At 51.6% G+C, this 16,951-nt stretch overlaps 2 protein-coding genes across 2 annotated transcripts in view; both read right to left on the minus strand.

Moving 5' to 3' along the window:
* Window positions 1-357: 357 nt before the first annotated feature.
* LOC111149351 (dopamine receptor D5) lies at window positions 358-1,782 on the minus strand. Its single transcript, XM_022506347.1, has one exon. It carries the CDS (start codon window positions 1,780-1,782, stop codon window positions 358-360), a length of 1,425 nt encoding a protein of 474 aa, XP_022362055.1.
* Window positions 1,783-13,415: 11,633 nt separating this feature from the next.
* Window positions 13,416-16,951, minus strand: part of LOC111148879 (otopetrin 1) — a 33,520-nt gene continuing 29,984 nt past the window's right edge. Inside the window, exon 6 of the mRNA XM_022505667.1 lies at window positions 13,416-13,586. Within this exon, the coding sequence (XP_022361375.1) occupies window positions 13,416-13,586 (171 nt within the window). The remainder of the gene's footprint in view (window positions 13,587-16,951) is intronic.

A 16,951-nucleotide genomic window follows, 5' to 3' on the forward strand; every position in this document is an offset into this window, starting at 1 on the left:
CACATAGATCCTGTTGTCTAAAAATCAACCAAACAAAAATAAGTGACTAATCAATTCAATTGTTTAAAAGGGAGCGGAGAGTGTATTTTTTAAAGACCAGCTACTACTTTTTTTTTTTTTTTTTTTTTTTTTTAAGAATCAAACACCACCTTCTCTTCTCTAACTGGACACTGGTCCGTTTCTGTTAGGCTGGGGTATATTTGACTGAGTTGATGCCAAATGCTTCTGCCAATTCTTCAGACACAGAAAATGTGATCCACTGGGCAGCTCTGGAAATGTACTGGTGAGTGTGAATTCTGTGTGCTCGTTGATGTCCGTGCTGCTGTGTAGATCCACAAGGGGCACTCCTTATGCTGTTTAATGGAATCTATCCGGGGTGAGAGGCGTTATTTTGCCTAACGAAATCTCCCCCTCGCAGCCCAGCTCCCAAGCAGACTCCGCAGCAGGGTCACCATCCCGGGACGTCTGGGAGATCTGGGACACACGATCAAAAGGGCTCTCCTCCTCCTTGTCCGCCTCCCCGTCCCCTGGGGTCACGGCGTTGGGGATCATGTGGATGTAGGCAGCTGCGATCTCCTTGTGGAAGACGGTGTCCTGGTTGTAGGAGATGAGTTCATTGCTGATGTTCACGGTCTCCACTGCGGTGCGGGAGCAGAGGTTGCTGCACCCCAGCAGCTGCGCAAACACCTTCCGGAAGTCAGCGTTGAAGGCGTAGATGACGGGGTTGAGGGAGGAGTTGGCCCAGCCGAACCAGACGAAGACGTCGAAGGTGGTCTCACTAACACAGGGAAAGCCAGCCCGAGGACCCTCCGGGCGTCCACTGCAGAAGGGGACCATGCAGTTAAGGACGAAGAAGGGCAGCCAGCAGCACACGAAGACCCCCATGATCACCGACAGAGTCTTGAGGACTTTGGTCTCCTTCTTGATGGATGTTCGCAGGCTGGTGTCCGGGGCACAGGCCGCGCGACTGCGGCAGCTCTGCGCGTGCTCCGCCGCCCTCTCCAGGGAGGAAATCCGGCGGATCTGCACCTGGGCGATGCGGTAGATGCGCGTGTAGGTCACGATCATGATGGCCACAGGGATGTAGAAGCTGATGAGTGACGAAGAGATAGCGTAAGTTCGATTCAGGCTGGAGTCACAGTTTTCTGCCCTCACCTCTGGCTCCCCCGCTTCCTCCCGGGGTGTCCCGTTAGCCAGGCTGGATGGCGGTTCCACCCCTCCCCAGGAGCCTGCCTTGTCCCTGTGCCAGTGGAGTTGAACTGGGATGAAGGAGATAAGAATGGACAAGGACCAGGCCAGGCCAACCATGATCAACGCCACGCGCTGGGTCATCTTGCGTTCATAGCGGAAGGGCCTGGAGATGGCCCAGTAGCGATCCACGCTGATGACGCACAGATTCAGGATGGACGCGGTGGAGCACATGATGTCAAAAGCCACCCAGATGTCGCAGAAGGCCCCAAAGGGCCAGTAACCGGCCACCTCGGCGACTGCCTTCCAGGGCATGACCAGCAGCGCCACGAAGAGGTCGGACACAGCCAGGGACACGATGAAGACGTTGGTCATCTTGGCGCGCAGGTGGCGGCTGCGCACGATGGCCGCACACACCAGCACGTTGCCCAGCAGGGTCCAGACGATGAGCAGGGTCAGGAGGCCGGCGGTGACCACCTGCGCGGGCCCCAGCGGCGCCGCCCCCTCCGCGCCCCCCGCGGCGCCCGGCTGCGCCAGCTGCTGCTGCCGGAACCGCGCCCGCTCCGCGGTGCCGTTGCGCCCCGGCGGCAGCATGTCAGGTTCGGCCGCGGGGGCGGGCCGCGTGAGGTCCCAACTTCGGCCTTGCGCCCCCCGGGTGACCCATCGGGCACCCGGGGCTGGCGCACCGGGACCCGCGGTTAAGGGATCCCGGAGCCCCGGGGGCCGCTCACCGTGCGCTGCGCCAGGGCCCCGAGTGCGCGGGGACCCCTCTGGCTTCCTCGAGCGCCTCCGGGTCCGTGGCTGCGTTGCGCCCTTCCAGGGTCAGCGCCAGGAGCAGGAAGCCGGCCGATGCGTGCCGGGCGGCGGTGGCTGTGGCTGTGTCTGGTTCGCAGCCGGAGAAGCCAAGAACCAACAGGCACCGCGGATGGGGCGGGGGTCGGGAGAGGCCGGCGGCGGGTGAGGGTTACTGTGCTGCCTCTGTCGCCGTCTGCGCCCGGGGCCCGCGCCCCCGCGCCTCCGCGTTCCCCAATCTCCCGCGCAGCCGCCCCACCTGTACCCGGGCGCGCTCACTCTCCGCGCTCCGTCGCCGGAGTCTGGAGGTGAATCCTCAGGTCCGAGAGGCGCTCGCGTGCCAGACCCTCTCCGCGTGCCATGGAAAGCACACCCCGGGAAGACCAAGGGGTCCCTGATCCAGCCCTGGTGCCCTGGCCCCATACCCGTTTGGGGAACGGGGAGGTGGGGTAGGGATGGGGGAATCGCTGGCTTCTACACTGGGAAAGAGCGTTTGTAAGGTAGGGGGCAGCTTTAGATTTCTCCCGGACCCCAGTTCCAACTGGGACTTCATTCCTGGCTGCGTGACCTTGAGCGCCCTAAACTTCACCGGGTCTTGGTTTTCTCATCCACAAAAGGGGCTAATGACTCCTGCTCTTCCCGGTGGTGTAAGGTTCAATGAAATCGACATCTAGATAAAGCATGCAGGAAGCATGTCTCCTAGAAACCATTTTCTCTAAACTACCCCTCCCCATCCCCATCATCCATTCTAAAATTCAGGCTTAACCTGACCTCTTGGGAGAGTCTTCTTGCCCACCATCACCCCCCCTCCCCTGTCTTTAAGAGATTTTTCCTTTGGGGAATAATTTTGGATGAGTCCAGAAGACAAGGAGGAGGAAGGCTGCCTCCAGTGGGCTGGGAGCCTCCTGCCTGCTGGACCGTCTCAGTCTTTCTCTTTTATAACCTTGAGAAAGATGGATTAATATTTCAGTGCTTAACAGAAGTGGCAATTGAGGCTTGAACCGATGATCCAAAGCCCAAAGTTTTGAAAAGAATAGCATGCTTCCTCCCTCCAGCAGACAAGTTCCCCTTCTGAAGGGCCAAGTTTCTGCCTGGGTTAAGCTCAGCTGAAGACAACTGGGGAGTGAACGAGCTGAGGCATATAGCTGCCCTGCACTGAGGTCTAGAAACAGGGACTGGACTGTCTCATTCCCTCCTTAATCTCTCTCTCCACTCAGACCTCCCTGCCCCATTCACCCCGCCCCCATCTGCCTGCTGGACCAACTCAGCCTGCCCGGCCTTCCCCAAGCTCTTCTCCCTCAAATCTTCTCTCCCTTCAGTGCTTTCTGCTGCTGGAGGTGGCGAGACCATCTGTCCAGGGGCCTGCACCTACACCTGGGGAGTCATCCTTACTTCCTCTCTCTCCCCATCTCCTAGGAGCTAATCCGCTCCTCTCTCCGCTGACACCCCATCCCGGACTGGACTGTGTCTTCTTTACGCTGTTTTACAGCGACACGCTGCTAGCTTCCAGGTTCTGCCCTGATCCTCTGTCCACCCTCCCATCAATGGCAGGCAGAGTGATCTTTCTCAGATGTACCTGATCATACCATTCCCCCAGATGGAAAACCCTCAGTATCTCCTCGGGGTCCCTGATCCTTAACTGTCAGGTAAGCACTGTGAAGTCTTTCAGTCATCTCCCCCTTGCTCCAAATGTTCTCCTGCCCCTCCTCTTCCACCTACAGCCTAGATTCAAACCACTACCACCACGAAACACAAGCAAGCCGGCCAACAAAAAAACACCAGTGATAATTTCCCCAATGGGCCTTAGGGCAATCCCTCACCCTGGAATGACCTCCATCCATCTTGTCTTCCTGGAGAACACCAGCTTAGGATGTCAGAAAAGGACTTGGGTTTTGGAAACAGGTTTGAATTTCAATTCCTTTTACTTTTATCTGGCAAGTACTTATTGAGCACCTGTTACCTCTTAGCTGTTTTGTTCATGAGAATACAAGGGAGTATAAAAAATGTGCTGTCCCTTCCCTTTACGAGGTTATTAGAGATAGACTTTAATACAAGAATTATCCAAATAAATGTACAATTAGAACCGTGATGGGTGCTATGAAGGAAAAGTGTAACAGTAGGGAGTGACCTCGACAAGAAACCAACTGAGGCTCAGAGAGAGCAAGTAAATGGACCAAGATCCCACAGCTAGCAAATTCCCGCTCTTTCTGCTCGTTCTTTCTTTCTTTGGTCCACATAACTGTGATTTCAACCCAACGAAGGACTCCCCTAAATATCTTGTCTTCGTGGGGAGGGCTCCTGAAGCCCTTTGTCTGCTGGGGGACAATGGTTTCGTGTGAGCAGTGGCTGCCCTCTCTCACCCCGGCTCCTTGCCACATTTCCCAGAAGTCTCTGGGAAGCCAGACTCATCAGCAAGGACTCTAAGCAAGTAGGCAGCCCATGAACTCCCTGTCTCATCATCCCAGCCGGAGCCCTGCCCCAGAGGATAGGAACAAGAAATGCTTCTTTGCCTACATTTGGCTCCTACAAAATTGTACCAAAGAGGATTTGCCTAGAACATTTTAGCACAAAGGGGGCTTCCCTAATCTAGCTGGGAAGTATTCTGTTTGAACTCCCTGATTCTCCTCCTTCTGAAGGTATTATTTTCAACCGGTTTCACTTCGCTGAGACAAATGACAAAATCAAAAGGTACAGCAGTCAGGATTTGGGTGCTCCTGCCACAGCTGGTATCAAAAGACTGAACTCTGTTTTATACCCAGAAAGACTTGGTCCTTGGTTATGGGACACGCCTGAGCTCCCCAGGTGCCAGCTCTGTCCGTGCGCTCAGCTTGGCTCAGCAGAGCCCAAGCAGAAAGGCAGCGACGAGCCATCCGCATCCATCCTGCAGGTGGAAAAGTGGCCTCAAGCCCATGACCTGACAGTGACCTGGAGGCCTCCTCTTCAAACCCAGCGTTCATCCCCTAGATCTCTGCCCCCTCGCAGCTCAGACACACAGGAGTCCTGGAGATGAAGGCATGTCGAATTACCCCACCACCAATGTGAAGGGGCTCTCACTTACCAAATCTGGGACAACGTGAGCATCAGAATTAATAATGATACTAATGGATTATAATCTATGTGATACAATGAGAATCTATAGTGATAAACCAGAAAAGGAAGGAAAGAAGGAAAGAGAGAGGAAGGGAGGGAGAAAGGCAAGAGGATGCCAATTGATGTCAAAGGAATAACAGAAAATCACAGTTTTGCAACCATAATGCTAATAACTGATTTAGATGAGAGTCATCACCAAGTACAAGTTTGGAGAAGAACAGGATATTGACAAAAAGAAAGGATGGTAACTTTATAGTTGAGAAACCTGGCAGGCTCTGCCTTAACTAGTGAACAGAGTTAACATGACCGGGCTAGGACAGACGGACGTCAAGGACCCCATGGTGGGACATCCTGAGGCCACACAGCATCCTTATCCAGTATCCGTGCCCCCTGAGGAGATAGCAGACAAACCCAGACAGAGGGACCGTCGACAATGGACCTGAACCCTTCAAAGTACTGATGTCCCAACAGGCAAAGAAAGGACAAGGAGCTGTCCCAGGTCAAAGGAGACACAGAGGCATGCCGACTGGATCAGGGGAGAGATCCTTTGAAGAATATTATTGGGACAGTTGGCAAAATGATCATGTGGATGGTATATTAGACAATTCTTGACAATGAAACCACTGACAATTGACAGTTAGTGACCATTAGACAACTCTATGGTATCAATTCTAAGTTTCCTGAATTAGGTCACTAGATGCTGCTTGTTCTTGGAGAGTACATGCTGAAACATCTGGAGTGGAAGGAGTGGGATGCCCTAACCACATTTCCGGGCTTCAGGAAGAAACGAGGGCATCACGTCATATCCCACCATGTCCATGCCGGAAAGAGAGAGCCAAGTGGTCAGGAACACTTGGTGAATCTGGTGGAGGCTACAAGGAAGTTCGTCCTCTGACAACGCTCCCACACATTTGAAATTATATCAAAATAAAAGAAAATTCAAATAAATACATTGATTAGAAATGCATTCAGCTGTGAGTAATGGAAGGTCTGCCTACTCATGGCTTTATGCAATAAAGACATTTAATCCTCTCACATAACGAGAACTTCCAAAGGAACAGGCAAGGGGCTGGTGCGGAAACTCAGTGACAGGACTAAGGAACCAGGTCCTTTTAATCCTATGTGCCACTTTTCTCAGTGTTGTGGCTTTTGTGTCCTTGGAGCCTCCTGGTCACAGGCTGGCTATTACAGCTGTGGGCACCATGACCAAGTTCAGCCTCCAGGAGCAAAACAGGGTGGAGGGAGCTATCTCAGGGGGAGTTTTCTTAATGTGTCTCTGACCTATCACCAGTGAAGTAGATCTTAGGAGGCACTTAGTTCTTGTTAGCCAGAAGAAAACCAGCCCTAATGACAAGGCAGACTGCAAACGGTTTCAAGCATCAGGCCATGGGAAACGGAATGCCAGTGCTTGGCTTCATCCCCAAAGACTGGGCGCTTTGCTTCCCCGACCAAAATCAGGGTTTTCTTAGCAAGAAAAGGATTGTCACTGAGAGGGCAGTTAACAGTGTGTGCCGTAATGAATATTTGTGAAGCTCCTGCCCAGGTTGACACAAGACAGAGGAGGACTCAGTGCTCAACCCCCAGAGCTCATGGTGTGTGTTCCTGGGCAGTCCCGTACCCCTCCCCCACACCCCACAGCTCTCTGTGCAGGGTAGGGAAGCCCCTTCAGAGCTCAGCTAGGATAGGATGCTGCAAAAGGAGACCTCACTGAGTTGATTCAGGTTTTTCCAAAAGGAAATACATAAATAGCTTTTTAACCTGCAAATACCAGATAAATATGTGGAGGGGGGGGTTCCTGAGTTTTCTGTCATATTGAAACTATCTCCCAGTTCCCGTTTTTGTCTCAAGAGATCATCAAGCATCCATCCATTTGTTTCTTAAAGCCACAATTATTAGGAAGTTCCTCCTTTGTTGGTAGAGGGGACACAGCTGGGGAACAAAACAGACATTATCCCTTCTTCTTAAGGCTTATAGTTAAGTAGTTTTTTTAAAAAAATGCTTATGGGCTCCTGAGTGGCTCAGTCGGTTAAGCGTCTGCCTTTGGCTCAGGTCATGATCCCAAGGAGCCTGCTTCTCGCTCTCCCTCTGCTGCTCCCCACCCCCAACTACATGCCCTCTCTCACTTGCTTGGCTTTCCCTCTCTCTCTCAAATAAATTTTTAAAAATCTTTAAAAAATGTAAAAAGAAAAGAAAAAAGAGGAAGCTTATAGTAAGTGGTCAAACAATCCCACACATAACTGTGTGATTAACAGATACAATAGTTACAGTGAAAGAAAGCTAGTTGGTGCTGTGAACGCTCGTAACAGGAACTCCAGACCCGGTGTAGGGGTGAGTGAAGACTTCCCTGAGAAGCTGTTGCTTGGATGGAGATCTACGAGAGCAACTGAATTAACTAAGTGGAAGGAAGAGGAAGCAGTGAGTGCTAAGGCCCTGAGGCAGAAAGGAACAGGGCATGTCCAAAGAACGGAAGATGCTGGTCAGTGTGGGGGAGCACAGAGGGAAAGTGGAGCACTAGGAAAGGCCAGACAGTGGGGAGCTGGACCATTCTGGACCCTGGAGGCCAAGGTAAGGATTGTGGTTTTCAACTCAAGCAATGAAAAGCAATTGGGGGATGTTGTTTAGGGGAGGGATTGGAGCCCAACTGCCTTCCTCAAACTCTACTCTCACCACAATGAGGACAGACTGCTAGGGGACAGGGATGCACTGGAGAAGGGAGCAAGAAGGCTCCTTCAGGAGATCCAGAGGAAATGACCATATGTCGGAGTGGGCAGGAGGTGGAAGCGGGGAGAAGCACATGATGCCAAGAGATTTGGGAGTAGACGTGACAGGTGTGGCTATTGCTTGGAGATGTGGCACAAGGGGCACGTAAAGACATGCCTTGGATGTCGGGCTTGCAAGACAGGCCCATGCCATCCACGGGAATGAAGACAAGGAGGGAGAACCAGCCAGGGGACTGAGAACTCTTGAGTTTGGGGTCAGACACATTCAGTTCAAGTGCCTATGGGACATCGAAGCTGCTGGAAACAACCAGCAGGGACTGAGAGGTCAGGCTGCAAATGCACATTTCAGAGTCAGCAGCATCTAGACAGCAAGGAAGCCAGTGGCCATGAACTAGAGCACCAAAGAGAGCCGAGTGAGAAGCCAAGAGGACGCAGGGCGGCAACACCACCTGCCCAAGGAGAGGGTGAGGAGCCTGCAGGCGGAGAGTGGGGGTTGGGGTGGTCAGAGCAGTGGGAGGAGCCCCAGGGGAGCCGGTCATCAAAGCCACCCTGCATCAAAGCCACCCTGCGCACCAGCCTCTCCTCCCCTCCCTCTGCAGACAGGGAAACCAAGAGGGAGGGGCTTGATCAGTGCCCGGGCCACCAGCTTTCCCTGGGCAGACTGCACTGACAATCCCCAGCTCGCATTTGCTCCATTTTCTGCTCCTGTGTGAGGCACGTCTCTGCCACATAATCTTCTTGTGTCGGTGTTGTTGTTAAGCACCTTGCAAAACGTAAAAGCCATTCTTAGCTCACAGAGGGTAGTTTGCCGACTCCTGGCCTGGAAGTACTCACACGCCCTGCTCCGTACCAACCTCCAGCTGAGGGGAGGGGGGGCTTATTCTGTCTGGTTTAGACCAGTCATCCACAACTGGTGTTCCAGAAACATCTGCCAGAGGCAACACTCGCTGCTGTCAGGAAGACAGTCCCCGCTCCTCTTCCGCCCCAGCGGTTCCTCCCTCCCAAGGAGGAGGGCAGAAGGCACCTGCAGGCTTCCAGAGAGGTGGTCCCTGTGCTCTGTCCAGGGGCCGGAACAAGCCAAGGGGAGCGCAGCCTAACCCAGGGCTCTTCTGGGCCAGGCCTCGGGCACCACCTTGTGCCTTAGAGGCGAAGAGGGAGCTGGAGGTCTGTGCTAGAAGCAGGGGGCAGTCTGCCAAGCCCTTAAAAAATGAATCTTGGAACACTGAAACAATAAAATAAAATTAAAAAAAAAAAAAAGATTCTCCTCTAAAAAGAAAAAAAATGATTCATGGAAACATGCCAATCGTGACCTCCGCCGTGTTCCAGGCATTTCCCACACCATGGAATACTCTGGGTTGTGAGGGCAGCAACCCATGTGGTGAGGCCTGGGGTAGAAGGAGGCTAAGCCTTTACCCTCACAAGACAGATGGTTGTGTCTAGGACAGAGAAGCACAAACAAATAAGTAAATGACTAAGAATAAAGGGGCCAAGGTGAAGGGTCACGGGGGGTTCTATTTAGACAGATGACCAGGACACCCCTCACAATGGAGGGACCTCTCTGCATAGCCTGAGGGATGAAAAGAGGCTGACCCAGTTCAAGGAGCCAGAGAAGCATTCTCCTGAGAGAGAGAGATTAGCACGTGCAAAGGTCCTGAGGAACAGAGTTTGTGGGATCCAAGACAGTCAAGGGAGCTGTATGTGGCTGCAGCAGTGGCTGCAGGTGGGGGTCCCTGGGGGAGAGTGACAGAGAGGGGAATTGGCGTAAGACGAAGATGAAGTAGCAGAGGTCAGATAGTGAAGATCCTTGCAGACCACGGTCAAGAGTTTGTACTTTCTTCTAAAAGCAATGAGAAGCCAATGAAGTGTTTAAGCAGGGGACTTGATTTAATTTATATTTCTGAGACAGTGAACTATCATGGTTGTTTTTAATGTGGCTGAAACAGCATACCACAATTCTCATTCCTTTTGAGTATTAAAATACTGCCTTCATCCCTCCCCCAACCCCTCCCCATGGTCCCCTAAGGTCTGCTCTGAGGAAGAGCTAATGTTGCTGCCCTTCCCCATCAGACCTTGTGAAAATGTCTTTCCAGCCCGCTGCCCCAGCCTCCTCCCTGACCACGTTCTGGGGGACTCTCCTCACATGGGAACACCCCATGTTCCGCAAAGCCTCTTGATGGGAACAAGGATGAGGGAGGTGGTGGGGGCAGGGAGAAGGAACACCCTTGCTGAAACTCTTAACTAGTTCTCAGCATCCCTAGGAGAACCCAGAATCCTCCCAAGCTCTCACCTGGGAGTGAGGACAGCCCCCAACACACACTACAGCAGCCCAGAGCTGTGGAGGGGGCACAGATGGGGCAGTTTGCACCCATCACCCATCACCCATCCCCTCATTGGGTACTCTTGAAGTTGCTCAGGGTGGACCAGATCTCCCCTAGTGCTGCCCTGAAAGCGCAGGCAAAGACTCCTAGGAAAGGCACCAGTGCCCCCTGCTGGTCGTGCTCTTCCCCAGCCGAACTCACAGGGGGCGGAGAACCCTCTGTTTCTGGTAGCTTCCATCCTTCACCCTTTTAAGCCACATGTAGCAATTTATAACTGAGTAAAAAGAGAAATATCCTGTCAAGCTGATGGATTATTCTGTCCATATATCCTCAAGAAATTGTTGGACGGATCTTTTTTTTTTTTTTTTACCAAATTGACTTTAAAGAGTATGTAATAGGAAAAGGGTTTTTTAAAATGTAATAGTCCATCACTACAATTTACTAGCCATGTATGTTCCCTAGCATGCCCAAAGGCTCCTTCCACTCAAATATAGTAGTAACACTCACCCAACCTGGCAGCGGCTTCATAGAGAGGTACCAGAGATGCCCTGTGGGCTGCCGGGGTTACACGGAAGGCTCCTGACTGGTGTTTGTGAGGACAGACAAAGGAATCTGATCTGACCTCCAGGCACAAGTGACCAGCAGGTGCTGGTGGCATTTAGTTCCAGAGTTTGAAAAATGTCTTGTGGACGGGGTGTCTTTTCTAAGTCATGCCTGGCGTTCCAGGTCTGGGTGTGAGCCTGGGTGTCCAGTTTCGAAATTCTTGCCCTTCCCCCTTCCACGCAGCCCCACCAAGAGCCAGGGTACTCCTAGAATGTGAGTCAAAATGCTGGCTTGGTAGGGGGCAGGAACGAATGAGATTGAGCTAGCAAATGCACCTGTACGAGGTTGCAACTGGTGAGTAACGGATTTTCCTGATACCCTGAGCGCTTGGGGCATCACTCCCCTCCTGTGATTCCCTTTATCTCTTTGGCAGAGCCCTAACCCCACAGGTGGAGGTCCTAGGGCTGTACTAATGTGCTCAGAACAGGGGGGAAATTAACACCCGCCAAAATGGGGTCCTCTGGATAAAATGGGCATTCACATGCAGTCATCTCGCACAGGGTGGTTTATCAACACATGAAAAGATTTAGTTGTGAAAATGCTCACTGCAGCCTCACTTGTAATTGAAAAAAAGAGGGGGGGAGAAACCATCAAACGTCTTTAAATGTCCAACATCGGGTCTGACTAAATAAGGAATGCTACATCCCTCCGAGGAATGTACTTTGAAGTTGGCCAAGGTCATATTGCAGAAGAGGACACAATGTCAAGGAATGTTCTTCAGGAGTCCGGACTTGGGGTCCAGGACTCCCAAGGAGATGCTTCTAGAAGGGAGTTGGCATCACCTGAGATGCTTACTTAAGCATCCTGAGCCCCCCTCCAGCTCAACAGAACCTGAACTTCTGGCTGGAAAGGCAGGAAACCTAACAGGCTCCCCCAGATGATTCTTACACATGCTAAAGTGTGAGAATCTGTGCCATGGGGATGCCAAAAGTTAAGAAATACGCTGGTGTATTAAAAGAAAGAGAAGCTAGTTATACGCAAATTCAGTACATACAAAAATAATCTCATTCACGTGTATGTGCACGCGCATGTGTGTATGTGCATGTGTGTGTGTCCTGAGAGGTACTGAGGACCGAAAATGAACAGCACTTAACTCTAGATCACGGTTTCTCAACTAGGACACTATTAGCCTTTGGGGCCAGCTAATTCTCTGCTGCGGGTACCATCCCGTGCATCGTGGGAAGTTGAACAGCATCTCAGCTAGCTGCCCACTAGATGCCCGCTGCCCCCCTCCCCCGCAGTGGTCACCATAAAAAGTATCTCCAGACTTTGCCAAATGTCCCCAGGGGGACAAGATGGTCCCAGGTTGAAAACCACCAGCCTATATAGAAGGTATGATGGACAACCTTTCACTTTGTTTTTAGTCCATCTGCCCACTTTTTTTTTTTTTCTGGAATGAACATCAAGTATTTGAGTCATGTAAAAAATCTGGTGTTTCTTAATATGCCCTTGCCCATTCTGTCCCCCCTAAAATACACTCAGATGAGAAGATGTTCACATTAGTATTGATGGTTAAGTAAACTACTTTTATTCTGAACTTGAAATGATTATGGCAAAGTACATACAAAGGCCTTCCCCATGTCATTATTCCTTAAGAGGCTTTAAAATATTTATAACCTTTTGAATAGGCATCCTAATTTTAAGTATATGTCTTATAGAAACCATTATGTAGGAAATGCTTTACAAAGGTAGTTGATTTTTTTTTGCAGAGTCCCATATAAAAACCAAAAAGTATAAACACTCTAAAACCAACAATAGGAAACTGACTATGGCTCGTCCACTTGACAGACTACAATACAGGATCAAAATGATACTTGCAAAGAGTTTGGAACAATGTGAAGGAAGGGTTTATGCTCTTTTGTTAAGTGACAAAAAGGCAGGTACAAAATGGAACCTGTCACATCATAACTGGTGAGCATAACAATGATAACAACAAAAAGAACCCTGGGCAGGAACACAGATAAGAGAAATACAGCAAGGTGTGAAAAATACAGCAGTGGCATCCGAGGTGGTTTTTTCCTCTCTAGTCTTCTAAAATGTCCACATTTTCTGTAATAAGCATATATGTATTAACAGTGATAGAAGAAAAAGTAAAATTAAAAAAAAAAACACCTCAAAATGATCACAAACAAAAATGTGCCAACATTTCAGGCAAGAAATACTTCTCCATACTGATCTATACACTAATTTCCATCCAGATGATAAAAATAACTTTGTTCAAAACTTAAACATATTCAGAAAGTACAATATGAACTAAATGTGCTTTTCTCTACATTGATCAGCCCTGGGAAGGATAAAATGTAAGGATGATTATATGACTCAGATGGGCAGAAAAAGTTGTAGGGAGTCACATGATAACAGAAAACAATTTTTATGAAAAAAGAACTGGATCATTTTTCTTTCCCCAACCTGGGATCCCATTCTTTTAAAACAAAGGAGCTCATTTAAAAGGAGATAAAATAATTTGGGTTCAATTAGAATGAGCTATTCAAGGCCAGATTTCAGCCGCCTCATTGATGCTGAGCTAACTTGATTACATTCATTGGGGTGACAGACAATTCCAGCTCACGGGAAACACAATTGGTACAAACAAAGGCAGCCCTCCTGCATTTGTCAGGCAATGTTTGCCCAACTTGGCCATTCCCAGGTGGCTTCAGTGAATTCTCTTGTTAAGTCACTCCTCGGGCTTTGATGCGGACACAGACTATATCTTACAATAGACCTCAAAGAGAGAGGCAGCTGCATGCATTCGGTAGAAAATAGAAAAAGGCATGGCCAGGTTGACCACAATTATCCAAGGTTCAAAGCCAAAGACAATCTCCTCCAATCCGTTGTCGTACTCAGGGCGGCAGCCGAAGGCGGGAGGGATCCAGAGCTGGAAGAGAAGAGGAGCCTGTGTTAGCAGCCGCCTCAGAAGCCCGATGTGACCCCCAGGTCTGGCCTGGACTCGGGGACACGGAGCCACACCTGTCCCTGCACCACATGGCGCGTCTCTACAGAGCTCGTCAAATCCACACAGCCCACCTGACCCTTCTCTGTTCCTTGGCCCCATCCTGAGTGAATGCTGCTCACCCCCACCTGACTCTCTCCATCCCCACAGCCCTCACCTTGGACGGGTCCTCAGGATCCCCCACCGGAATGGCCACAATGCTTCCAAATGGTCACACACACACATCCTCCCCCACTCTAGTGGATGCCTTCCATCCACTGCAGACCTGACGGTGGGAGTGATCTTTGTAAAGCACACATCTGACCTTGACATTCCTCTGCTTGTCACTCTCCAGTGGCTCCCAACAGCCTTCAGGAGAGAGTCCAATTTCCCCCAATGACCAGGCCCCTGTCCATGTCTCCATGTCCCTCACTATGCCTTTCACTCCAACCTCTGAAGGCCAGATATGCCTTTCTCCCTCAAGTCTTCAGCTTTGCTTGTGCCTCTTCCTCTGTCACAGGCTCCCTGTCTGCCTTTTTTGATTGAATCCTACCTTATTCCAAGTCCTGAGATTACCACTCCTTCCAGGAAGTCCTCCTTGATCTAACCAGTCTGGTCAGGAATGCCCTGTGTTCCCACCACCCCCAGGGTTTACCTACAGCAGAGGTCATCTGTTTATCACACCTGTTTTCACACACTAACACTGGTGCTCAGAGATCCCAGCCACATGGGCCTGGGCCATTGAGTTCCGGTGTCTCCCCTCTGGCTTGACCTAGAGAGAGAGCCCAGGCCCTGCCCACATCCCCCCCACTAGGGGAGAGGAGCACATGTTTTGGAGCCACATCTGGGTTTGTGGCTCTTACGGACTCTCATTTAACCCCTCCAAGCCCTCAGTGTCCTCACCTGTAAGATGCGAACACGGACACCCATCTCCCACAGCTCAGAAGAGAATAAAATCCCAACTACTTTTGCAAAACCAAAAGCCGTAACTTGTTGTCACCGCTGCTCATGGAAGCCACACACTGGTCCCCCCCTTGGTCTCCCTGCCCTGAGTCCTTCTCCTCCACCCCTGCACGGTGGCAGGCAGCCTCTCAGATGACCTCCCCCTCCCATCCCACCTCCTGGGAGTCATGTTCTTGTGAAGCCCCCTCCCCTTGAGTCCGGCTCAGCCTAGTGATTTGCCTCTCCCATCGAAATATGACAAAATTCATGAGGTGTCACTTCTGAGATTGGGTGCTGAAAGGCTGCAGAGTCCCTCTTGCTCACGCCCTCATGCAGGAGAAGGAGCTATGCCCCCCGTTGCCTGCTGCCTTGTGACCAGGCGCCGAGGGAGCTCCCAGCCCAGCAGCCCTCAAGGAACTCACACCCTAGGCCCAGCAGCCCCCCAGGAGTGGGTTGGGAAAGAGCCCCCCAGAGTCCATTCTGAAGTGGCGGCTGTTCCCAGCAGGCCATGTTCTCCTAGTAAGGGACCCTAGCAGAGCAGCGGCTGAGCAGGGCCTGGACTCCTGCTCCACAGACGCCATGACAAGGAAGTGGTGATCGGGTTGCTGAGTGTGGGGTGATTTCTTACACCGCAGGAGCTAACGGACACGGGCTTCTCCGTACAGGTGTCACTTTGTATCTCTGCCCCACTGTGTTCTCAGGCTCTGCTTCTCAGGCCCCTCCCACCACTCCACCTGCTCCTCCCCAGCTGGTCCCTAGCTCTTCCTTTGCTCAGTCTCTCAGGGTTAGCCAGAGGCTCACCCCTGGGTCCTTCCCTCTACACACGTGATCCCTGGATGAGCTCCCCCAGCCTTGGCTGTAAGTACCCACTATAGGCTGATGACTCCCCAGCTGGAATCACCCACCTACTCCACCCTCGAGGACCCCACAGGCTGCGTGGTGTCTCACCTGAATCTCAAACTCCGCCCCCCACCACCATCAGCAACATCTTCCTCCCCTTGCTGTCAAAACTCCAGGTGTCATCCTTGTTATCTTGCTCACCGTCAAAACCCTCCTCTGCCACCCAGCCCATCAGCGAGCCTGGAGGACCGTGCCCCCAAGACACCCAGGCAGCCGTGTAGCCATTTCTGCTCCCATATACCTGCCCAGGCTCCCTGCTCTCTGCTCTCGCCTGGACCATTGCAGCAGCCTCCTGCCTGCTCTCCGGCTTACACTGAGCCCCAGATGGGTCCATTCACCACTCAGCTGCCAGACTCATTCCTGATTAAGTCCCCTCAGGTCTTCATGGAGTAGTTAAAATGAAGTCTACCCCCAACATGGGATTTTAAAGCCCTCTCTCAGCTGGCTGATCCATCGCCAACCCCTAATCCCACAGCCCAGATGTCCCGCACCCCTGGGGCCCCAGTCCATTGGCCCTTTGTGTGGTGGGAGAGAAAGCCCCTCACCCCAGCCTGGGCATTTTAATCTGAAACAGCCACCAGCTGCGACCTCACACCCTCTCTGCTCGTTCTCTGCAGAGCGCGCATCACTGTAACGGTGTCTTGCGTGATGCTTATTGCCAGCTCTGCCCCGCAAGACCGGAAGGAAGGCGGAACCTCGGCCACATTACCCCCATCACTCACAGCCATGCTGGCCCTTGGGAGACACCCAGTGGATAGATACTCAGGAGGGAAGGAAGGAGGGAAGACAGAGAGAAAAAAAGGGAAGGACAGATGGTGGGTCCTCTTTCCTGAAATCCAGATCTTTATATTGCTGTTAAGTTGGCTAGAGCTCTTGCTCCTCGTCCCATCAGGAGGTGGGTCTCTGTCCCCTTCCCTTGAATCTGGGAGATGTGGTCACCGCTTGACCCATACAATATAGCAGAAGTGACACCACACAACATCCACACACAGGCCCTAATGGACTGGCACTGCTGGTCTCCCAGCTGGTCAGCTCTGGGGCCCTGAGTTGCCACATAAGAAGCCCTGAGACCCCCACTCTCCGTACTGGAGAACCCATGTGGATGCACTATAGCCAAGCCCTCCTAGCCTCCCCCACCCCAGCCACCAGATCTTGGACCCTCCAGCCCAGTCCGCCCACCAACCCTGACTGAAGCTGAGAAGAACAGGAGGATTTCCCAGCCAAGCCCCACCAGCATCTCTAACCCACAAGGTCGTAAGACCTAATCCCGTGGCTGTTGTTGTTGTTATCCTTGTTTTGTTTTTTTAGAGAGGGAGACAGAGCATTCCAAGGCTCAATCCTATAACCCTGAGATCATAACCTGAGCCAAAATCAAGAGTCAGATGCCTAACCGATGGAGCCATCTGAGCAGCCCAACAGCTGTCATTTTCGTCCTACATTTGGGGTCCTTTGTTATGCAGCAGTAGGAA

The sequence above is a fragment of the Enhydra lutris genome, unplaced genomic scaffold (genome assembly GCF_002288905.1).
Source record: "Enhydra lutris kenyoni isolate GAN:26980312 unplaced genomic scaffold, ASM228890v2 scaffoldscaffold21, whole genome shotgun sequence".
Taxonomy (NCBI): domain Eukaryota; kingdom Metazoa; phylum Chordata; class Mammalia; order Carnivora; family Mustelidae; genus Enhydra; species Enhydra lutris.